The sequence below is a fragment of the Muntiacus reevesi genome, chromosome 16 (assembly GCF_963930625.1).
Source record: "Muntiacus reevesi chromosome 16, mMunRee1.1, whole genome shotgun sequence".
In the NCBI taxonomy this organism is placed as follows: domain Eukaryota; kingdom Metazoa; phylum Chordata; class Mammalia; order Artiodactyla; family Cervidae; genus Muntiacus; species Muntiacus reevesi.
In genome coordinates, this window is record NC_089264.1 from 12,154,228 (window position 1) to 12,178,430 (window position 24,203).

Below are 24,203 nucleotides of genomic sequence, written 5' to 3' on the forward strand. Positions count from 1 at the left end.
CATTGAGAGATGAGTAAAGCCCCCGAGCTAAATGCTGCTCCCAAAGGCAGAAGGTGTTCTCTGGGCCCCGTGACCGCATAGGGGAGAAGTGAATCAGGGCCCTTTTTCTCACCTCTTCCAGGCCCCCAAATTCCCATTTCTCATTTACTCGTGATCCCAAAACTAAAAATAAATCTTTTGCATAACAATAACAATAAAAATTCTCTCAGGACAGGATACAGTCTGTTTCTCCCAGTGCCTAACAGCATTGAGCATGGAGCATATTCAGTTTCCAAATAAGAACAAAAGCAAGTTGAGTGTTCCTTCAGGCTCCACATCTATTCCATCTCTTTAATATTAATCTGTTATCTCCTGGAATCAAAGGTGAGTGACAAAGAAGAACAAATCACTGTTGCCACATTTAACACTTGTACATTTTATTTAATTAAATCAGCCATTGTACACATTGCAGCTATGTATTGTTAGTGTTGTATTTTTTCCGTTAACTAATACATGCCCTCATAGATATATTCAATTAGTGTTATCACCATGGGAACAAGATGCTGATTCATCAACTGAAAATTCACTTCTTCTCACAGTATTCAAGTTTTTTGATTACACAGCAAAAATCAAAACCCAAAAAAAAAAAAAAAAAAAGGTGAATAACCATTATGTTGTTACACAGACATCATCTGCACTGCAAATAACACAACAGAAATGCTTTTCTTGAGCTCCAGTGAAGGTATGGACAAGAAGGCCATGGTGTGCTCAAAAAGTTTCACCGCTGGCCTCCCTCATTTTGGCTGCCAAAGAATGCTTTATTTCCTATCCAATTGCCAAAAAGTGCTATCATTTGAGGCTTAGGAGATTTGGCTTGTGGGAAACCTCCCTCCCAGGAAATTTTCTCTCTTGGCAACATTACTTGAAATGATGAAGTACCATTGTTTGTCATCTTTCGGAACAATGAGTCATTTTTGCACAACAGGAAAAGACCAGATAGAATTGGAAAATGTTCAATCCCTGGAGGATAGACTCTGGTTTTTAAAATTTTTAAATTTCATCTTCATTGAATATACTTTTCTTTAACAAATAACTGATTCAAAATGTATACTGTTTATATGAATATATTTGTGAATATATATATGTTAAAATGCTACACAGCTTCAACCACTAGAGGAATGAGGAATAGGACATGGAAATCACTCAGATGATTAAAGTCCCTTCTTTGAAACAAACAGACAGGAAAGTGCACAAATGCACTTCAGAGTTTTCAAGGGAGTTTGGATTTCAAATAAATAAACTAAAAATTTTAAACCCAAACCAAATTTTTCAGGATTTCTCAATCTCGTCTGCAAGCTAAAAAACAGACCTAGCAGAAAAGTGAAAAGTGCTTGCTGAGGGTAAAAAGAATGAAAACCATCGATGTGATTAGAAGAGGGGTTTGTGGTTTGATTCTTAAATGTTACATGCAGGTATTAGAGAAGATATAAACCTGGAGGAAAAAAAAAAAGAAAGAAAGAAATCACTTCAACATGGTGAAGGAGTTCAACCATTTGTATTGGGCAAATCTTGCTTCCGATGAATTATCTACAGTGCAGTGGCCAGGAGAGAGTACCACCAATAAGACAGCGTGGTTTGCTAAAGCAGCAATGAAAACTGGAAAACTACAGTAGTTATAGCTTTTTAAAATACCCTGCCAACACGTCCCCAATCTAAAGGACCTGAAGATGCTAGACAGCTGTGGGATGCTGCTGCTGGCAACTGAACACCTCACTGTTTCATCTCGTTGCCTCGGCTCCCCGCCTCCCCGCCCTCGGTGACAGCTGGAGAGTCATAAATCATGGCTGGCCGGCACCAGCAGGAAGTGCTTAGTCAGGACAGTTCTTCAAGGTTATGACCCATCTTTAACTAGGAGCCAGGGCTACTGTGGGAATTCTAAGGACATGGTAGGTCTGAAGTGCTTCTTTTGTGGTAGAACTGTATTATCATTCGATTGTGTTAGCAATATCTTAATGAACCATAGTTCAGCAATTCCTCTAGAGGCCTTTTACTCCGTGATGCCCAGTGTAGTCAGGATAGGCAGTGGTTTTAATTTTAATATAGTGTTCGTCTGAGCATTAGCTATATACATCGTACACGGGTATCTCTTGGAAGGATTCCTATGTGTCATCATTTGAAGAGGTCTGCAGGTGAAGTTCTCCCGTTGAATGGATTTTCATGGAGCTTGTGCAGAAGCGAAGAAGAACAATGGAGGTGGCCAGGTCCCAGGTGAGCATAGACACAACAGAGTAGCGGATACAGCATCCAGAATGAGGGATGCTATCTTTGGTCACAAATTAGCTTACAGTTAAAGAGGATGGGGAAAAACTCAAACCAAATGCCGCATGTTTGCTAAAAGTGAAATGTCAGGGTATCCCATTAATCAGGCCGGTTAGGTCACTCCTCTAATGAAACAGGAAGTTGCATATTGAGTGAATGTGTGGTTTCTGGTGTGAGAATTGGGCAGCCCCTCACTGGGCCTCTTGCGTTGAGTCCTCCTTGCAGAAATGCCGAAGGAGTTGCTGGAGGTCGTGCTGGAGGTCGTCCTGGTCTAGTGCTTCTGGGACATCCTCCAGGTGCTCCAAGTAAATGCGTTTTCCCTGCTGGTCCTTCACCACAGCCCTCTTCTGGGTTCTAGCTTTACTCATTGTTGTCCTGGAGGAAAGCAGACAAGAGAATGTCACATTCTTTCTTTACTGCTAAAGGCAGCCACTACCTTTGGTATGAGGGAACCCAAGACATGAATGTGGTACTTACTGTTGACGCTTCTGTACTGGGCTATTAGAACAACTACAGCCGTCTCTGCACTTCTTTCTTTTAAACATGGCTCTCCTATTTAAATGACTCATGAGATTTCTAAAAAGGATTCTGGAACAAGGCGTATTTTTTTTTTAACTTTAAGAAATATTTCAAATAAAAGAAATGATGCTTTCATATGATTCTCTTAAGAACTAACCATACAATCATGCCTGTTTTGATTAGGGAATGCAGATTTAAAACAACGTGCGTTCAAGTGTGTTCAATCGTGAACAACTCTTTGCGACCCCATGGACTATACTCTGTGGTATAGTCCACATGGCTCCTCTGTCCATGGAATTTCCCAGACAAGAATACTGGAGTGGGTTGCCATTTCCTCCTCCAGGGGATCTTCCTGACCAGGGATCAAATCCATGTCTACTGCATTGGCAGTCATATTCTTTACCACTGAGTCACCTGGGGAGCAAAGTAACATGGCTCCTTCTGAAATACTGATTCCATATATAATTTTTGACAGGCTAAGAAAAATAGCTTTTAATTTGATTTATTTAAAACACTTTCGCTTCCAGCTTACTCCTTAAAGTCACTATCCAACTCAGACTTCCCCAAAATATTCTGAAAGAACTTTTCCACAGGATATAGATCTTTAAAAACTGGAATATTATTCCATCAATACAAACAAAGGTTACTACCAGCAAAAAGATTGAAGGTCTATCCTGGCCTCTGAAATTCCATCTGGAGATGGGGTGGAGGGGGAGGAATGGGGAACGAAAAGGAAAAGACCACCAAGAGACAAATCCTTCTTGCGTCTCCCCAGAGTCCACGCACTGGGCCACTTTATACCTCTTACAGCCACTCGGCAGTCTACGCTCTCTTGGCTTCCTCGTCAGACTGGTGATTACTGGAGAAAAGGGGCGCTGATGGACTATTACACTGGTATGATTATTTTCCTGCATCCTTACTGCAAAGTGATTATACTGTGATTTCCTCCCTCTCTACTCATAAATACAATTCTTCATTCCACAAATATGTGGTGAACATATCTTATGGACCAGGTACAATTATTATAATAACACATAAGGAAACTGAATCTCAGAGAATTTAAGCAATGCTCCAAATTAAAAAAAAATAACTCAGTTACTATACAGCATGGCCAAAAATCAAAGATTTCAGGATTTGAATCTATAATCATGAGGCCATGGAGACCAACTTTATACCAGCATTGGAAGTATCAGTTTTTGAAGCTTTACCCAGTATTTTCCTTACGGATTCCTAGTGTCAAGAAGCTGAGGGTTCTGCCCATGGGCTGCCCTTAAGCATTATTCTTCCTTCTAACATCTCTATACATTTGTTAAGATCACCTTGATTTTTAAAAAGGCTGACTTCAGTCAAAACACTTCCGGTTTACTTTTGGACATCTTGTTTCCTTCCTTCTCTTGTGTTCTCTTATCTCCCCTTTCCTTTGAGTCTACATGAATTATTTTGTATCTGAAAGCAAACTTTCATTTGTTCCTTTTGAGTTGAAGTCAGATTGTTTTGTAACTATTCAGCATCTGTATATATATATATATATATATTTTTCCCACCCAAAATGCAAATTTCTGACTATTGCCACCAAGATCTAGTATAAACCTTTAGGGCACTTGCATTGGGGGTTAAGCATCTATCAGAGGACACCGCTTGGTGTTCTGTGTCCACATATGTCAATGAATGTGTTTATGAATACAGGACTCAGTGGAATGAACTGTATGCCTATCAGGGGAGCAGTGGGTATGATCAAATTTCTTCAGCAACATATAAGATAAACTGTTGCGGATCACAAATAGACTTCCATAAACTAAGTAGCTGTGGGACTGGACTGAGATGTCTATATTCCTGGCTTTGAATTCACCAGCTGTCATCGAGAGTTTTGGATGAACTGGTCTCAATCTAATTCCATCTTAAGATCTCATGATGCTAGGTGGTATGCAGTTTATGTGGGCCCATGTGAATAACTGAGTAAAAGACGTAAAAGTTGAGTATAAAAAGAACTTTCTCCTTAATTCATATAGCATTTTTAAAGTTCTGTGAGCAATTACTTAAATTCCTAGCTGGGGCTGTTTTTCACATGTGGTTGGAGGGTGGAATTGTGACAGAACCTTTAATTTCACTGTTCTAATTATTATGTTCTACAGGCTAAAAATAGCCTTGTAGAGTACTATAAATGACAATCTTTCTTTTCTTTTCACTGAAAAGTGCAGCAGTAACTTCAATTTCCATTGTGTCTTCACTGAGAAGCTGAGAACATTTTGTTAATACACACAGCACTGCAAGAGGCCCAGAAAGAAGTGAGGTACTAACAGTGCCCAAGTTTATACATGGAACAAGCAGTGGGGATAAGGGTAGACCAGAAAGCCTCAGAGCTAGTCCTTGTTCATATGCATAGAAATGAGCTGCTTGCTGCTTTTACAGTACTTTCTGAATTTATTAAAGCCCCCGGTTTCAGTCTCACTAGGTACTAGCTTCATGGGTATCAAATTCATGCTCATGTTATTTGCCACTCACATGCAGAATCACGAAACAGCTTGTTTAAAACAAAAACAAAAACCCATCAAAGGAATGGTTTACCAAGATTGAGCTGAAGGCAGCTAGGTTAATTTGTGAGCAATTTAATTTGATTCCTCTTACGCTGTTCTACAATGGAATATCCCAGGTGTTTGGCCCAATGAAATTGGTGACTTGCTGAAACCTAGGAAGTGACTGTGTAAAAGTCATCTGACTATTTTCATGTCTTAGTATTACTTAAAAAATTTTTTTGTTATTTATTTATTTATGGCTGTACTGGGTCTTCATTTCCGTGGACCAGGGATGGAACCCAAGTCTCCCGCGTTGGCAAGTGGATACTTCACCACTGAGCTACCAGGGAAGCACCTTAGCATTACTTTTAAAGCATCAGGAGAACACTTCAGGAATGACACAGTGACAGATGCATCACTTGACAGAAGTCTTAAAATGCAGGGTGAGTCTGTAGTTCCCAAGAGGTTTTAGGGTAGATGTGTGGACTCTTATCTTTCCTTAAAATTAGAAAACTTTTAAAAACTGTTAGTTGGCAAAGCATCACCCCATGCTAACCCAAACCTTCTAATTATTGATCCATCCTCCTTCAGGACTTCATTCTCTACTAAACTGGGGGAGTAGACTTTCATGTGGCTACCTGTGTAACTCAGAGCCTGAAATAAGGAAAAAACAGAACAAGACAAAATCCATCATAAACCATAGACTTTAACTTAATCTATCACTCTGCTTAATGGATAGCCAATATAAAAATACCATTCTTGAAAGAATAAAGAAAAGCAATTCTTAGGAGCAGATCTAAGGATCAAGTTTTACTTAACAGGTCTGTAAAATTTTTTCCATTCATGAAGGAGACTTGTTCAACTACTTTACAGTTGTCCCTACCTATACTGGTTAATTTCTAATTTCCTCCTTGCCTCACCCTGCTCCTTTCTACAATGCAGACTTTAATGACAAATACAATCAATAATGACCAGAGGCAAAAACAAGCAACAAACAAAATAAAGCCCAAAGTGTATAACTCAGGTGATTCTTCTTTTGATAGTTCAAGGTCACCAGCTGTCAAAATGTGAAGAACTAAAAGTATTATAAATAAAGTATGCTCTTAATATCCTAATGCATTCATATATAATCTCAATGCATACTGTGGGTATAAAAGAGGGCATACACATAACATTTAACTTCAAAATGTTTCAATAGCAAAGAATGTTTCATAGATGTATTTTGCACATGCACACCAGCCCTTAGCTGAATCTTTGGGACCACAGGTGTTTCAAATTTCAGACTTTTTTCTTTTTGGATTTTAGAAAGGTAATATGAGGTATATACTCTATATTCTAATATCTCAGTTGGGGTAGGAACAGCATCCTGAAATCACACCCATTAATGTATCAATAGCAAAACACGAACATTCATTCTTTTGGAATAAAAAAGACTCCAAGTCATTACAATTCCTTGTCAGTTCACACTTAAGTTTTCCTGCCAAACTAGCTTGCTACTAACTTAAAAAATTTGTTTTGGTTTTCAAAATTTGGGGAATTTTTGTATTGTAGTAAGTGTTTATGGATTCACTGTGGACCCATTTTGTAATTATTGAAAATCAGAACTTATCAGAATTATAAATGCTTGATTTATTTATGGTTGAAAGATATCTGAATCTTCTTTAATGCTTATCATTGGAAATATCTGAGAATATCCATTAGCAAAAATAAGGGGCAATATCTAATTCTTTCCCTTACTAATTGGAAGTACAAGTCAGTTCTGAGACTTTTAGGCAAGAGGTACCATCATGCCCCAACTTTGGAGATTCTGATTCAGAATGAGCTGAAGTGAATCCTGGTCATATGGATTTTTAAAAATTCTTCAGGTGGCTCAAATGAATACAAGTTGAGGAAAATTATTTCACTGTACACATTATTCAAATAGGAAGTCTACTCTCTTGAATTATTCTGCATCCTTCCATGAATACAGGTATGGAATGACACAATGATAAATCATTTTCTTCTCAAACACAAGGCACACATAAAGACAAGGTGATGATGCTTCTATACCTCTTCAAAGTCATCTTTGGCGGAAGGAAGATCAGTGGCTAAACTAGAATCCCCCAGATGTTTCTCCATCCTCTCTCCATGTACCATAGTTGTCTTAACAACTTTGCTGACTCTACGGCCTTCCACTGGTTCAGCCTGAAATTGTGAGGTACTGGACAAAATGCTGGGCTCAGACAAAGTCACCTGATGAATGAAGGACACACAATATACAGTTTCGGATGACCAAAATGTAACAGTGATGAATTTTTCTATGCCAAAACCCACATACTACAATGGTGTAATCTTAAAAACAGCATTTTGTCAGCAAGAAGCAGAAAAAAAACTACAACCAATTGGTAACATCTATATAATGACTATACAGACACAGCGCCAAATCAGCCTCTTGGACATCAGTCGCTTGGACAGAGTCTGGTCAGGACGTTTCATGACTGAGGAACTGGCTGCCCAGTGCAATGCAGACACAGCGCCCTGCAGATGAACTCTCTTTTCCCAAGGGTAAATGTGTTGTTCTGACATGAAGACAAAATTAACCATCAAAGAAGGATCTGACAGAGACATGAGAAACTGAAACTGTAGATTTTTAGAGAACCTCATGTGTATAATAATAAAGTTTTGAGGATGTGAATGGATGCAAGATGGTGAGAATGTCCCAAATTACATGTCAAAGAGAGTCAATACGTTTCTGAAAGAGGGAAGTGAAACTTGGAAGAAAGAAAAGTACAAATCGAGGGAGTTTCTGGATCCTGATTTCAGCGACTCTGAAACGCCAGTTTAGAAATCCAGCATTTACCAAAGGTGCCCGAGAGAGGGCTGCAGTGAGCGGCTGGGCGCAAGCACCTCAGTGCGTCTGCACTTTTTTCAGAACCTACCACCTGCCCGCTAACAGGATTGCTGTCTTTTAAATGTTGACTCTTGGATGTCTGCTGCAGTCAACTGAACGAATGAGAAAGTGTAAATGAACAGAACCAAAGACAATGAGCACAGGGCTACACATCCCCCTCGTGGCTCTTTAAAAATTTTCCAAATCACGAAGACAAGAATCAACGTGGAACTAAACACAGACTGCCTTATAAAGGGGAGAAGGGAGGTCAACAGGAGCAAACGATCTCGTCCGCCTCCTGTGAGCTCTATTTTACACCTTTCCATAAAGTCTGTTCTGGAGGCATCATGGGCTCACCTCTGACTGCTCGGTGTCACTCTTCAATACAATGCGCTTTATGACTTTGGAATAGCCATCCCCTTCTTCAATGTTGATAGAATCCTGCGGTGTTCCCTGCATCGTAATCTCTTCTTTCTCTGTGCCATCAGAGGAGATGAACCGCCTAATGATTTTCCTAGTAACCTAGAAGATATTTTATTCATGTATCTTGTTTTTGCGTGACAGTGCTGGGGTACTGATAGACGTTTAGACAGGACACTTCCATCAATCATGTTAAGATACTAAGATAATACCTTCTTCACCACGGTGTGTCCATGCTCATCGATGTATTCTTCTTCTGTGACTGTTTCTGGGGGTATGTCAGGCATATCATCTCCCTACACAGTTGAGAGAAAAGGGTCACTTCTGTGTTTGACATCAGTGCTGAAGAACCACTCCCAAGTGCTTATAATGCAAGGAATGTTAGAAAATTAAAGGAGCTTTGAGAAGCATTGCTGAAATGCCAAATCCTGTCAAGTAGTATGTTTAAAAGGAAAAAAAAGGTGGGTAATAACATGCTAGAAAATCTGACCAAAGTTAGCTCAAACTTAAACAAACAAACAAAAATAGACCAGCCAGAGGTGAGGTGGGTGGAGCTGGAGATGCTAAATCTTGCTCTTGCTGTTCGTTCTCTCAGAGGGAGGCTGTGGATGTCATTACTGCTGCATTTCTTTACAAACAGAACTTAGGAGAGGTAGGATCTGCTTTCTGAAGGCCATGCACTACCTAAGGAGCATGCCAAGCCCTCCACTGAAGGTGGGTCACTCTCAAAGGGTTATGGGGACAGAAGTGTCCCGGACGTGCAGTAATGTAACAACTGGTACCTGAATAATCACTCGTCGGCGGACAACCCTGGTTGTTACCATCGCCTCCTCATCTGAGCTGGCCTCCAGCTCACCTAATTCCTCTGTTAGCTCCTGGTGGAAGCATGGAAGCAGGGTTTTTGTTTATCATGCTAAGGAATGTCTTCACTACAGGTTTCTGTTTTAGCTCACACTGGTTTCTGCAAGTTCTATTCATGGAGGCTTTGGTGGAAAAGCCAGGAGGGGTGAAAACAGCAATGCTGGGCTCAGACTTTAGTGAGAATATAGCTTCTTGTTTACTGAATTTAAAAAAAAATCTGAAATTCTGAGAGCGGCCTGAGCACCCATCTGTCAAAGTTCATCAGAAGAAAGAAGCAACTTGCCCACTCTTCTTGGACTTCAACTCCTGATGCAGACACAGATCACAGGCAGCACAAGAAACACCTGTGAGCTATTGATTCTCGGGCTCAGGCTGAGAATGACCCACCAAAGGTACAGAAATATCTTATGCTTGTAGCAGAACTTTCTGCAGGAAGTCAAAATTTCCTGTAGCTATTATCTGGCCAGTAGTGAATTTCCCTGCCATCAGGGAAGACAGGCTATGAATAGTATTAGACTCACAGTGCAGAGAAGCGGAGGTGCAGAGGCCAATCCAATTTTATGGGTCTGGCCCAAAGCCAGAGCTGGAGCTAAGATCATAACTTCAGATGAAAACATAACTCTTGGGAACCATATATTGAATCATTCTTTCCTAACGGAATGCTATTTTTTTTTAAAAAATTCTATTGAAAAATAGAAAAGATTACTCAACTAAATTTTGTCAACATACTTTAAAATACCACTTATATTTCCATATTCTTTCCTGCTGCAGGAAAACATGTAAATTCCAAGCCAAATTATACTTTAAGTACACTTAGAAATCTGCTGCCTAGAAATATGGTCAGTAAGAAAAGTGACTGAAATTGGACCCTTAAGTTAGGGTCATGAGATGAAAAGGGTCAAAATAGGAAGCTTAAGAGAAAGAATTAGAAATTCACCAAAAATAAGTAGAATAAGTAAAATAATGTGGAATATAGGGCAATTTATCAAAATTTACTTATATGCATAGGACAGATTAAATATATGAATTATCCAGATAACTGTTTCAAATCTACACTTCAGTTAGCCTACAGATTCTTAGACTAAAATTGGCAACTTTAAAGTTCAGACACCATCTATGAAACATTTTTACTAGAATTTACTTAAGCCAAGAACTTGAGAGATGAATAAAGGCTGTACAAAGGCAAACTTGGAACAAACATCCATTCATGGGATGAATTCATTATTTAAAATAGCTGCCAAAATTTGGAGCAGTTCTTATCTGCCTGGACCTCCCCTAATTTTAAACTATGATTGTAGATAAATCTTGCCAGCAGACATCACACTCAGAGTGAACAAATGCAGATGTTAAGCCCAAAGATATTTTCCCCCCAGAGTTTTAATTCTTTTATAAAACATTCTTTCTTAAAAGATGTATATTCATGCTTTAAAAATACTCTGACATATACAATGTTTTTAAATCCAAAAAAGGAAAAATATATCTAATTTAATTTACATTAAGTTTAATTCAAAAAGATTTTCACACTTGAGTGTATGTGTATATGTGTGTGTGTGAATCCTTCAGGGAGCTATTGAAAATGCCAGTTCTTGTCCTTTCCCCTCCCTGGGTTCATTCTGATCTAGGAATTTTGAGGAGGGAGCGATACGAACCATTCAGACTGTGTTCTGAGAGTAAATGATTCAACTGAGTTTCTTAAGATGGTCTCCATCTCTCTTCACAATATCAAAACTCACTTAAAAACAAAGAAAAGACAGTGATGCATATTCATGCTGCTATTGGTTTTCTGACTTTTGGAACCAGCCATCAATTTAGGTGTAATGTCCTTTTCCTGAGTCATTCTTAAAAGAAATAGGAGATCTCACTTGGAAATAATACTTCCTCTAATGAGAAACATTTGTTTTGGGAGGTAAAGCCCACTCCATACCCACAGTCTGCGTGCCTATCACCTGACCACACAGGCAGACCTGCCAAGACGGCAGATGCCAGCACTCTCCCATGGCTCGCCAGCTTACCTGATGCTTGGTAAATTCCCCTCACTGGTTGTCTTTATTTGTAAGATAACTAATTCTGAAAGGTAATATCAGGTGTATTATTTCACCCCAATGCTCATTCTTCTTAGCAAAAGGGTTTCCAACTATAAAACTGGGGCTGATGTTCAAAGAGCTAGAATTAGAACCATGTACTACCTTTTTCTAGATTCACGGGTTCTCGGGTTTTAAAAGGGATTGGCGGGCTTCCCATGGCCCAAGTTAATTAATTTGGCAAGCCGTTCTGTGAAAAAAACAGGTCACTGGAGAAATGGACATGGGAGAGGGTGTGTAGCTTTGTTCCACGTGGGCAAAGAAACAGAGGAGATTTTACCTTTTGAAAAGTATCATCTTCATCAAGCCTCTCGAAGGCCTGCGGTTGGTCCTCAGCCGACTCCACGATCACGAGGCTGCTTTTCCGAGGTGAACTCTCCTCCCTGCTTTCGGGGGGCTCCTCAGGTTCCTGCACGACTGGAGAGCCTCCCCGCTCACTCGATGTCGGGGTCTGGAGATACAGCCTCTCCTCCTCGGGAGGGGTGACAATTTCCTCGGGTGTCTTGGCGGGGGAGCCAGATGTTCCCGCGGCCTTCTGAGTCTCTGACATTTCTGTCCCTGGGGTTGTCACGCTGAAATGGAAAAGCCCCAGTATACCATGAGAACACAGACATTTCTGCCCCCACTGAAGAAAGGGAAGATGAAATCTGTCTTCATAGTCTATGGAAGTCTAAACATGTTTTCTAAATTTGGCCAAGAAATGAACAAGAAATGTGAACAAAAATTGTATGTAAAATATAGTTACAGTACATTGATGTAGCATTGACTGGGAAAGATGAATTTTAAAAGGATAAAAATTATCCTCAAATGTATTACCATTTCCTAATCTCTACAAAGTAGGGTAATAAATAATATGAGATATTAATAAATAAATAATTTCATCTTTGTTTGACAACTCAGTGTAATATTGATGATCTGAGGAGGTTTATGTAAGAAAGATCTGTGGACAATAAGGCTTCTGAAGCAAAACCAAAATCTGGCAAAAATGTTAAAAAGCAATATATAAACCCCATGTTAAATATAGTTACCATAATCATAAATAGAGGGAGATTCTTGTTATATCTCTGGAAAATCGTTATTACTTGATAAGATCTTTTGGTATTGAAACTTTTTCTGTTGATATAGTTTAAGTAATGCAAACTTTATAATCGCAATTTCTTTTTTTAAAAAATTATTTATTAGAAGTACAGAACAGACTTTTGAACTCTGTGGGAGAAAGTGAGGGTGGGATGTTTCGAAAGAACAGCATGTATATTATCTGTGGTGAAACAGACCACCAGCCCAGGTGGGAGGCATGAGTCAAGTGCTTGGGCCTGGTGGGCTGGGAAGACCCAGAGGAATCGGGTGGAGAGGGAGGTGGGATGGGGGACCGGGATGGGGAATACGTGTAACTCTATGGCTGATTCATATCAATGTATGACAAAACCCACTGAAAAATAAAAAATAAATAAATAAATAAATACATGTTCAACAACAACAAAAAATAAATAAAAATTATTTATTTGGTTACATCAGGTCTTAGTTGAGGCACGTGGGATCTAGTTTCCTGTCCAAGGATTGAACCCAGGTCTTCTGCACTGGGAGCATGGAGTCTTAGCCACTAGACTACAAGGGAAGTTCCTATCATCTCAATTTCTAAAAGAAAAAAAATGTTCCCCTACTTTATTATAATTTTTTGTCACTCTACAGATGTTAAATGCCCTGAGTGCTTTTCTGATAGTCCCTCTTTGCTTCCCATCTTTTTCTTCTTCCTTCTCTCTTTTCCTGACCTCTCCTGTATGCTCTCCTCTACAATCTGCAGGCGGGTGGGTGAGAAGGCGGTGCTCTGTGGAAGGCAAGGTCATCTCAATGCCCATTTTACCCCCTTCTCCAGTTGCAGTGATTTCAGCATAAAGCTCACTCAAGGACAAGGAACCTCCTGACACACTGTTCTCGAATTTCAGGGCAGGGACACGCCTGCATTTCTCATGATCTGGTTGGTTTTCTAGACAAGTGTCATTTAAGAAACTTTCTTTTGCTTTTGCTTCCAGGAAGCCCAGAGCTTGAGTTCTATGCTCGCGGTGCTCTGCAGCTTCCTTGAGCCAGCAGCTCTCCAGATGACTTCTCTCCATTCCCATTCCAACCTCTAATGGCCTTTCAGTCTGTGTGAGTGATCTGTGTGGCATTTCTGTGTTTACTGTCAGCCATCTCATAGCTGTGTTGAAATACACACGGTGGCTTCCCCTGCACTGGCCCTGTTCACACTGCACCAGTCAGAACACAACCAGCGGACACAGAGAACTGAGGCGCAGCAAATACACAAGTAATAACCGCATGGTCTACAGTTTCAACAGTGCCTTCAGACACACCCTTGACCTTTGACCCCGTAAGGTGAATAAAGTGGATATTATTATCATAATCTGTAGATGTGGAAACAGAAACTCAAGGGCTTAGGCATTCGCCCAAGGTCACCGAATTGGAAATTGGTTCAAGCAAACTTGTGCCATGCAATGCTGTCACATGATGTCTATTAAATATTTTGCTTCTTTTCCTCTAGTTCTGGCATTTGTTATCTGTGGGGTCATTTGAGAACTATCTGAAAACGCTTTATGCTTGGATATGCCTGGCACCCTCGCCATGTGGGCTGGCATCTCTGGAGTGACCCAGCACAGGCTTTCTTTTGCAACTCACAAGTATTCTTGCTGTTCAAGAGATGACTCCTCAGGCAGGTCTTGCATTTTCCCTGAGAAATCCTGTTGAACTTGCTCCTTGTGAGTCTGGGGAAGGAGCTCTGTTGTGGAGCCATCGCCTTCAGTTTTGGGAATGCCATCCTGAAAAGTGGAGTAACCAACAGAAATGTCTTCCTCTGAGACGATGGGAGGGTGGTCAGAGGCCTCGTCCTCTTTAGAAGCAGCATGCTCCTCTTTCTGTTTGTGCTGGGCAATGCGGAGCTCCTCTTGCAGCACTGAGAACCCTAGAGCGGAGAATGATTCAAATTAAATGTTTAATTGAAGCTAAACTATATTAAGTAGGTATTTATTAAGTAACTACTACATGCCACATCTGTGATAGGTTCATGGTTACAAAGTTGACAGAAGCACTGTGTCTGCTTTCCATCTAATGCTGACCATCTAGGGAAGCAAAGGCAAGTAAGAAATATTAAAATGCACATTGACTGGGTCACCAGTGCTAGTTGATGAATACCAAGCACCCAACAGGGTTAAAGAATCAGGAAAGGAAATGCAGAGGGTGAGACATCTTTAGGAGACTTAAAGATAAGCAGAAATTCCCTGCAACAGTCAAGGCATAAATCTACATCATTAAGAAGAGGGTTAATAAGAATGGTAATAAAAATACCACTACTACTACTACTAATAGCTAACACATTCTGAATATTTATACTATACATCAGGTACCATTATGGGCTTCCCAGGTGGTGCTAGTGGTAAAGAACCTGTGTGCCAAGGCAGGAGACATAAGAGACATGGTTTGAATCCCGGATCTGGAAGATCCCCTGGAGGAGGGCATGGCATCCCACTCCAGTGTTCTTGCTTGGTGAATCCCATGGACAGAGGAGCCTGAGGGGCTACAGTCCATAGGGTCACAAAGAACTGGACATGACTGAAGCGACTTAGCACAGCATGGGCACTATTATAGGTGCTCTGCAAGTATTCACATGTATTAAACAACACTCTGAGGTTAGTATTCTTTTCATGAAAGGTCTCAGTGGAATTTCATTATATCAAAGGGCAATAAGGAGTCACTGAAAAAATTTTTGGCAGAGATGTGACTGACATTCATCTATCTCTCTATTCACTCAATAGATATAATATGCTGAGTTTTGTATCTAATAGGTGATGGTTAGATGTTGGATACACAGTAGTAAACAGGACAGGAAAAGTTTCTGGCCTCACTGAACTTGCAACTGCAAATATATATTTATAATAACTCTTGGGGGCAAGGAAGCCAGAGGAAAAGTACAGACTAAAACTGGGCCAGTATTTCAGATAACCTTGTCAGAAAAGGCTCCTTTTAGGAGCTGATACTTGAGCAGAGGCCTGAATAAAGTGAGAGAAAAAGGTACCTGATGATCTGAGGGAAGAACACCTCAGAATGGAGGGGACAAAAAGCCCCAGAGCCTAGAAGCCTGAGAAGACGGAGGCGCCCAGGGAGCAGCCCAGAAGTCAGGTGTCTCGGATTTGGAAAGAGGGGGAGAGATGGGGGACAGGACAAGCTATGAGGCGCCTGCTGACAATAATACATGCCATTGTGTGAATTTGCAGAATGTAAACTGCACAAAGACACTGAGGAAGACTACCCTGTGAAATGGGAAAAAAGGAACAAGAACAGAGGGTATCATTTTAAGAAGAAGAAGAAGGGATTTTCTGTGTCAAATGTTACAAGCGGGTAAAGGAAGATGAAGACTGAGTTGCTCAGTGCATTTGGTGATGAGGAGCAATTGGTGAATTTTGCAAGATTCTTTTCTGTTGAGTGGTGATGACCACACCTGGCCTGAATGGATTCTAGAGACAGTTCTACAGAGAACAGGAGGAGAAAAAGTAGAGATGGGAAAGTGAGACTCTTCTTTGGAAGAGACTTCCCATGAAATGGCTGGAGAAACAGAATAGTCATACAGGGGGACATGTTGGGTGAAAGAAGATTATTTGTTTTGCTTTGTTTTTTAAAGCTGGGATCTATGAAGTACATTGTAAAGCTGTAGAGCATGGTCTAGTATTAGGAAGACAGAGTGGGTCACTGCAGGAGTGAAGTCCATAGCTGGTAAAGAGGATGAAATCCAGTACGAAAGACGAGACGATGGTTTTAGCAAAGCAAGGGCATTTCATACAGCACGGAAGGTAGAGTATAAGCACTGAGGTGCACTTAAATCAGGAGATTTTGTGGTGAACAGATATGGACATTTGCTTATAGTTATTCTTATTTTTTCTAAGGAATGTGAGTTAAGATCAGGTTGGAAAAAATGAAGAGAAATATTGGAGGCTTGAAAGAAGAAGGGACAGTGCAAAAACAGTGATGAGATAGATAGAAGGAGAATGAGTCAGCGAGAATGGAAATGAATGAGGGTAAATTAGAGACATTTTCATATCAAAAACAAGGTTGGAACAATGGCTGGAGCTGCAGTGGGTTTGAAGGATGACTGTGTAGAAGCAAAAGAGGATGAAAGTATAATACCTCGAGTTAGGGCTTGGAAGTAGTGCAGTCACTGATGACTCAGTTTGGGTTGCAGGCAGAGAAGCGGGTTACTAAGGTAGAGTGAAAGACACAAGCATCAGAAATGCCACCAAGGAGCTGAAGAAAGGGCACTGGATGGATCACCCATGCGGATGGTTGCTACTGGTGTGCACGCTGAGTCGCTTCAGTCACGTCCAACTGTGTGACCTCATGAACTGTAGTCCACCAGATTCTCTGGTCATGGGATTCTCCAGGCAAGAATACTAGAGTGGGTTGGCACGCCCTTCTCCAGGGGATCTTCCTGACTTGGGAATCAAACTCACATCTGCCTTTGTCTTCTGCATTGGAGGCAGATTCTTTACCCACTGAGCCACCTGGGAACGTTGGGTCCCCTTCAAATTCATATGCTGAAACCCTAATCCCAGTGTGAAGATGTCTGGACATGGTATCCCTGCTGCTGCTGCTGCCAAGTCACTTCAGTCATGTCCGACCCTGTGCGACCCCATAGACGGCAGCCCACCAGGCTCCCCCGTCCCTGGGATTCTCCAGGCAAGGACACTGGAGTGGGTTGCCACTTCCTTCTCCAATGCATGAAAGTGAAAAGTGAAAGTGAAGTCGCTCAGTCATGTCCGACTTGTAGCGACCCGATGGACTGCAGCCTACCAGGCTCCTCCGTCCGTGGGATTTTCCAGGCAAGAGTACTGGAGTGGGGTGCCATTGCCTTCTCCAATGGTATCCCTAGGAGGGAATTAGATCATGAGGGGAGAGCCCTCATGAACATGATTAGTGCCCTTACAAGAAGAGGCTATAGAGCCAGCTGTCCTTGGTGTGAGGAAAGAGCAAGAAGACAGCCGTGAACCACCCTGAAGAGGGCCCTCACCAGACGCTAATATGCTATCACCCAGATCTTGAACTTCCAGTTTTCAGAACCAAGAGAAATAAATTTCTGTTGTTTAAGCTACCATGGTTTTCTGTTGGAGCTCATGGTTTTCTGTTGGAGCAGCTCACGATGACTGAGACAGTGATGAAACAACAAAGTATGAGCAGTTTTGGGTACCTAAAATGGGCAAGGAAGTCTCAGGGTAGTGAGGAGAAGAACGTATGACCAAAGACCATAGGCAACCCTTCGAAAAAGGAAGATGGTGGGTCCCACTGCCTGAATTAACCATATACAACAGACACACATACACACATAAGCTGTCTGACCTTCACTATGATCCAGTGCAATGGTCTGCTCAATCTCTGCATAGCTATGACTGATGCGCTCCTGGAGAGATTCTGTGCTGGTCTCCATGAGATGAACGATATCCATTCGGTTGATCTTGGTGAGACATTCAATGAGACTGGTATCTGGGATATTAAAGAAAAAATATTGATTACATCAGAGGGCTAATCTTTTAAACTCTTTCTTTAGTTGTCTTAGTGATTTTTTTTTATTGATACATTTTAAGTATAGGAAAAATTTACTAAAATTTTGATATCTCTACCAAAAACAGCCAAAGCCCAACTAAGGATCTTTGTGAAAGTAAGCAAACAAACAAGAGAAACACACAAAGTGGGTGACACAGCATGGTAAGAAGCCCTAAAAGCAGAGTTACCAGACAACATGTAGGAGGTCCTGTCAAATGTGAACCTTAGATAAAAAACAATTTTTAAAGTAAAAGTATATCCCAAATATTGCATGGGATATACTCATACTTGAGATATCTGGGATTTCCCATTCTATTGTTTTCCCCTATTTCTTTGCACTGATCACTGAGGAAGGCTTTCTTATCTCTCCTTGCTAATCTTTGGAACTTTGCATTCAAATGGGTATATCTTTCGTTTTCTCCTTTGCTTTTCACTTCCCATCTTTTCACAGCTATTTGTAAGGCCTCCTCAGACAACCATTTTGCTTTTTTGCATTTCTTTTTCTTGGGGATGGTCTTGATTCCTGTCTCCTATACAATGTCACAAACCTCCATCCACAGTTCATCAGGCACTCTGTCTATCAGATCTAGTCCCTTAAATCTATTTCTCACTTCCACTGTATAGTTATAAGGGATTTGATTTAGGTCATACCTGAATGGTCTAGTGGTTTTCCCCACTTTCTTCAAGTTCAAGAAAATTAGAGATCTCTTCAATCTCTTCAAGAAAATTAGAGATACCAAGGGAACATTTTACACAAAGATGGGCTCAATAAAGGACAGAAATGGTAAGGACCTAACAGAAGCAGGAGATATTAAGAAGAGGTGGCAAGAACACACAGAAGAACTATACAAAAAAGATCTTCATGACCCATATAATCACGATGGTGTGATCACTCACCTAGAGCCAGACATCCTGGAATGTGAAGTCAAGTGGGCCTTAGGAAGCATCACTACGAACAAAGCTAGTGGAGGTGATGAAATTCCAGTTGAGCTATTTCAAATCCTAAAAGATGATGCTGTGAAAAGTGCTGCACTCAATACACCAGCAAATATGGAAAACTCAGCAGTGGCCACAGGACTGGAAAAAGTCAGGTTTCATTCCAATCCCAAAGAAAGACAATGCCAGAGAATGCTCAAACTACCGCACAACTGCACTCATCTCACACGTTAGTAAAGTAATGCTTAAAATTCTCCAAGCCATTCTTCAGCATTATGTGAAATGTGAACTTCCAGATGTTCAAGCTGGTTTTAGAAAAGGCAGAGGAACCAGAGATCAAATTGCCAACATCCGGTGGATCATCAGAAAAGCAGTAGAGTTCCAGAAAAATATCTATTTCTGCTTTATTGACTATGCCAAAGCCTTTGACTGTGTGGATCACAATAAACTGTGGAAAATTCTGAAAGAGATGGTAATACCAGACCACCTAACCTGCCTCTTGAGAAACCTGCATGCAGGTCAGGAAGCAACAGTTAGAGCTGGACATGGAACAACAGACTGGTTCCAAATAGGAAAAGGAGTACGTCAAGGCTGTACATTGTCACTCTGCTTATTTAACTTATATGCAGAGTACATCATGAGAAATGCTGGGCTGGAGGAAGCACAAGCTGGAATCAAGATTGCTGGGAGAAATATCAATAACCTCAGATATTCAGATAACACCATCCTTATGGCAGAAAGTGGAGAGGAAATAAAGAGCCTCGTGATGAAAGTGAAAGAGGAGAGTGAAAAAGTTGGCTTAAAGCTCAACTTTCATAAAACTAAGATCATGGCATCCGGTCCCATCCCTTCATGTTGGGGAAACAGTGGCTGACTTTATTTTTCTGGGCTCCAAAATCACTGCAGATGGTGATTGCAGTCATGAAATTAAAAGACACTTATTCCTTGGAAGGAAAGCTATGACCAACCTAAACAGCATATTAAAAAGCAGAGACATTACTTTGCCAACAAAGGTCCGTCTAGTCAAGGCTATCCCGTGGTCATGTATGGATGTGAGAGTTGGACTATAAAGAAAGCTGAGCGCTGAAGAGTTGATGCTTTTGAACTGTGGTGTGGGAGAAGACACTTGAGAGTCCCTGGGACTGCAAGGAGATCCAACCAGTCCATCCTAAAGGAGATCAATCTTGGGTGTTCATTGGAAGGACTGATGCTGAGGCTGAAACTCCAATACTTTGGCCACCTGATGTGAAGAGCTGACTCATTGGAAAAGACCCGGATGCTGGGAGGGATGGGGGCAGGAGGAGAAGGGGACGGCAGAGGATGAGATGGTTGGATGGCATCACCAACTCGATGGACATGAGTTTGGGAGGACTCCGGGAGTTAGTGATGCACAGGGAGGCCTGGTGTGCTGCGGTTCATGGAGTCGCAAAGAGTTGGACAAGACTGAGTGACTAAACTGAACTGATACTCATACTAGAAAAAGCATTTATTGACTACCTGAAATTTAAATTTAACTGGGTGCTCTCTATTTTTATTTTTATTTTCTGGCAATCCTGTCTAGAAAAATGGTAAAAGAAGGAAAAATAAATGTGGGCTGGAAGTCTCTAGGTAGGTCTTCAAAGAGATATTAAAGGAAGTAGCAAATTTAGACCCGCTGAAGGATAAGAAGCAGTTATGGTTACTTCCCATTTTATTTGATGTGGTCAGAATATCCACTTGACATTTTCCCCCCATTTTAGTTATTTAGGAGTAAAGGAAGCAGGAACTGAATGTAATGTACCATCAATAAGACAAAGACTAATAAAGCAAGTGTTTGCTGTTAATATTTAGAAAATTTAAGGATCTTAATAACATTCCTGTTAGCAACCAGTGCTAGAATCACTTTTCACCACTTAATGCTGTTCACAGAAACACAGTACAAGAAGTTTTATGCAAGATGGTTATTTGAGAAATGTTATAGCTTCTTCTCATTTGCTTATAGTAGCACTTCAGATTGATGGCACCTGGCATGAAAGGTATTGAGTAAGACTTAGTTCTGCCTTCATCCTATCACCTTTTATTTATAGCTCCCCACCTACCTGTAGCATGTTTCCCATCCCTTTCTAGCCAATACTTCAACAGTGCATGACTCTGATCCTGGAGGGAGTTAGGGTTCTCAATTCGAATTTGATGAATTTGCTCTTCAGTGAAGTCCAGTTCTCTTGCTAATTCTAGAAGAGAAAATACTTCTTTGTAAACACATTAACTTCAAAGTTTGAGTCTCAACACCTTGTCTTGTGATTTTGCAAATGATGTGTTCTTTGTACTGCTGTAACAGAACTCGTTTATGTTTTCCTACTTATTAGAAAAGACTCTCATATGCCTTTTGTTTTTCTAGCACTAATCCTGGATATTTTCCTTACAATTGGGTTTAGAATTGATCACTGTCCTAGTGGAAAAAGTAAGTTTGAAACAATGATTATAAAATATGTAAATTCAGGCCCATTTAATTCCAAAATTGAGAAGAGACCATTAATACTTGCTTATACTCTTAACCAAGATAATGGAAAATAAATAAGTGAAACAGTAGAAGGGACCATGTCTCACTTTTAATCATAATTAGGTAATTTTCAAATACTATAAATCCTGTTTCTGAGTACTTGGATAAATATTGGTTTTGCAGCTATATTATGGTGGCTGGATAAACTCTTTTTTATAACACTATGTCATATGAATAAAAGGTCTCGGAAGCATTAAGTGACCTAGGGAAGAAGCCACAAAGTTCATATTTAAAGTCTATACCATTAATATTCTACATGGATGCTAATGTATTGGAGTGTGTGTGTGTGTGTGTGTGTGTGTGTGTGTGTGTGTGTGTGTGTAAGTGAGGTGTCCTCTTTAGAGGGTAATTTGCTAATATCTTTCAAAATTAAAAATACACACATCCTTTACCCAGCAATTTCCCTTTTAGGGGTATGCCCCACAGTGTGTGCGTGCTTAGTCATGTCTGACTCTGTGCAACCCCATAGACTGTAGCCCGCCAGGCTTCTCTGTCCATGGAATTCTCCAGGCAAGAATATTGGAGTGGATTGCCACTTCTTTTCCAGATGATCTTCCCGACCCGGGGATCAAACCCACACTTCTTGCATCTCCTGCATTAGCAAATGGATTCTTTACCTCTGAGCCACCAGAGAAGCCCGCCCAAGGCCTACAGACACAGCCACAAAACTACCAGTGCTCAAAGATATTCACTGCAACTAACAAGAAACAACCTAGGTATCCATCAACAAAGGCCACTGATAAAACGGCCTCCTATACAGTGGGACTAAATATTTATTTAAAAGAATTACATAGATATTTCTATGCTGATGGATTATTAATGAGAAATACTGCTAATTACACAGCTTATTTTTTAAATAATAGGCATAGATGTGAGCACTGCAGATTTTGTCTGAATACACGAGAAAGTGTTAGCAGTTACCCTTGAGGAATGGAGCTCGAAGGTAAGATGTAGGTAAGTGTGAGGGACTTATTTACTTTGCATTTTATACCATTCCATATGATTTTAAGGTTTGAATTTTCACCAACTATAATAGATATTGCATTTAACATACATATACATACATACTTAAAAGGCAAAATAAACAATTCAGAAAGCTACCTATTTAACAAGTCAACTAGGGATATTTTGAGATTCTCCCTTCCTCTGAATTCCTCAATTAAATAAATATGATCAGTATTATTAAATTACTTTAAACTATTTCAGTCATTTATTCTACATTATCAATTATCTTTGTTAAGAGTATTATGACTTCATACCAAATCTTTAAGAAACTAAAGGAGCTTAATATTAACTTTATAATGTTTTAATTACATAGTCTGCCAGTCTCCTCTGCCCATGGAATTCTCCAGGCCAGAATACTGGAGTGGGTAGCCATTTCCTTCTCCAGGATATCTTCCCAACCTAGGGATCAAATCCAGGTCTCCCACATTGCAGGTGGATTCTTTACTGTCTGAACCACCAGGGAAGCCCTTAAAACTGTTTCAGTTAAGTAGTCACAAATGACATAAAAGTCAGACCAAAAAAAAAAAAAAACCCAGGAAAAAGAAAAAAATTCTGACAATCTTGCTTTAGTATGTTATATCATAGGAAAGATGAAAGGGTATACCTTTTAAATCCTGATTTGTAAATAAACCACATTGACTTTAGAATTCACTTTGCATCAAAAAATTATTTAACATATGATTTCCAAACAGAAACATTCCTATTTCTCAGAAAATCAGTGAACATCTCATTCATAGTATTTTAACTTCCATTTGAAGTTAACTTTAGTACTGTTCACAATGAAAATATCTGATACAAGGTATCTAAAACAAGAAACCCTGGTTGAATTTCAAATTAAATTCTATGACAACTGCATCTAACAATGGTTTTGAAACACAGTTATCTCTCCAAAATTTAGATATCCAAAGGAGGGTGGGGGGAGTTGTTTTGTTCTCAATCTAATGTTCTATTATTCAAAATCCCAGAGACAATAAGAGGCTGGCCCTGGTTCACACAGTGAGTTGATGCAGATCCTCGATTTTTGAGTTCACAGTTTATCACTGTTCACACTATTCTGTGTGGTCTTCCTTAAGGGGGAAAAAAAAAGACCTTTCTCACTGTTAATGACACTTGGCTGAAGCAAACTATGTCACTCAAACCAAGCAGGTTTTGTTGAAGAAATGGGTCATATGCATTTTACCTGTCCAGCTGAAGCCAAGGTGATCAGCAATATATGCCAGCCTTTCCTCAATCCGTTCCTGCTCATCCTGTTGATCTACAGAAGGTCAAAAACAGAATGGCCAAAAGTTGCCCATGACAGGAGAGGAACCACAGTACTGATCATCCAAAGAAAGAGAGTCAATTGTCCAAATATTTGATTACAGCACAAGTTAACTATTACATTTTAAATCATATTAAATTGTGTGTTTGCCTGATTTCTGGAATGGAATGGGGGAATACATTTAATAAAAATCATGAAAACCATCTGCTTCCATATCTCTTTAATCAAGACTAGTCATTGGACATATTGCATAAGTTACTGATTTCTAGTAATCTTACGACTTTCCTCTTAAATTGTCTGAGAGGATACTGCCCACCCTAAG

The 24,203-nt window shown here is 40.2% G+C and overlaps 1 protein-coding gene across 7 annotated transcripts in view; it reads right to left on the reverse strand.

Moving 5' to 3' along the window:
* Positions 1–399: 399 nt before the first annotated feature.
* The window catches only part of ANK2 (ankyrin 2), a 679,395-nt gene continuing 655,591 nt past the window's right edge, over positions 400–24,203 (reverse strand). For all 7 annotated transcript variants that reach the window (XM_065907336.1, XM_065907339.1, XM_065907337.1 and 4 more), the window contains 11 exons: positions 23,801–23,875; positions 21,155–21,286; positions 17,937–18,080; positions 14,232–14,514; positions 11,842–12,133; positions 9,402–9,494; positions 8,832–8,915; positions 8,557–8,721; positions 7,380–7,562; positions 5,893–5,984; positions 400–2,673 (listed from right to left, as the gene is read on the reverse strand). In XM_065907336.1, coding sequence (XP_065763408.1) covers positions 2,490–2,673; positions 5,893–5,984; positions 7,380–7,562; positions 8,557–8,721; positions 8,832–8,915; positions 9,402–9,494; positions 11,842–12,133; positions 14,232–14,514; positions 17,937–18,080; positions 21,155–21,286; positions 23,801–23,875 — 1,727 coding nt within the window. In that variant the 3' untranslated portion in view covers positions 400–2,489. The remainder of the gene's footprint in view (positions 2,674–5,892; positions 5,985–7,379; positions 7,563–8,556; positions 8,722–8,831; positions 8,916–9,401; positions 9,495–11,841; positions 12,134–14,231; positions 14,515–17,936; positions 18,081–21,154; positions 21,287–23,800; positions 23,876–24,203) is intronic.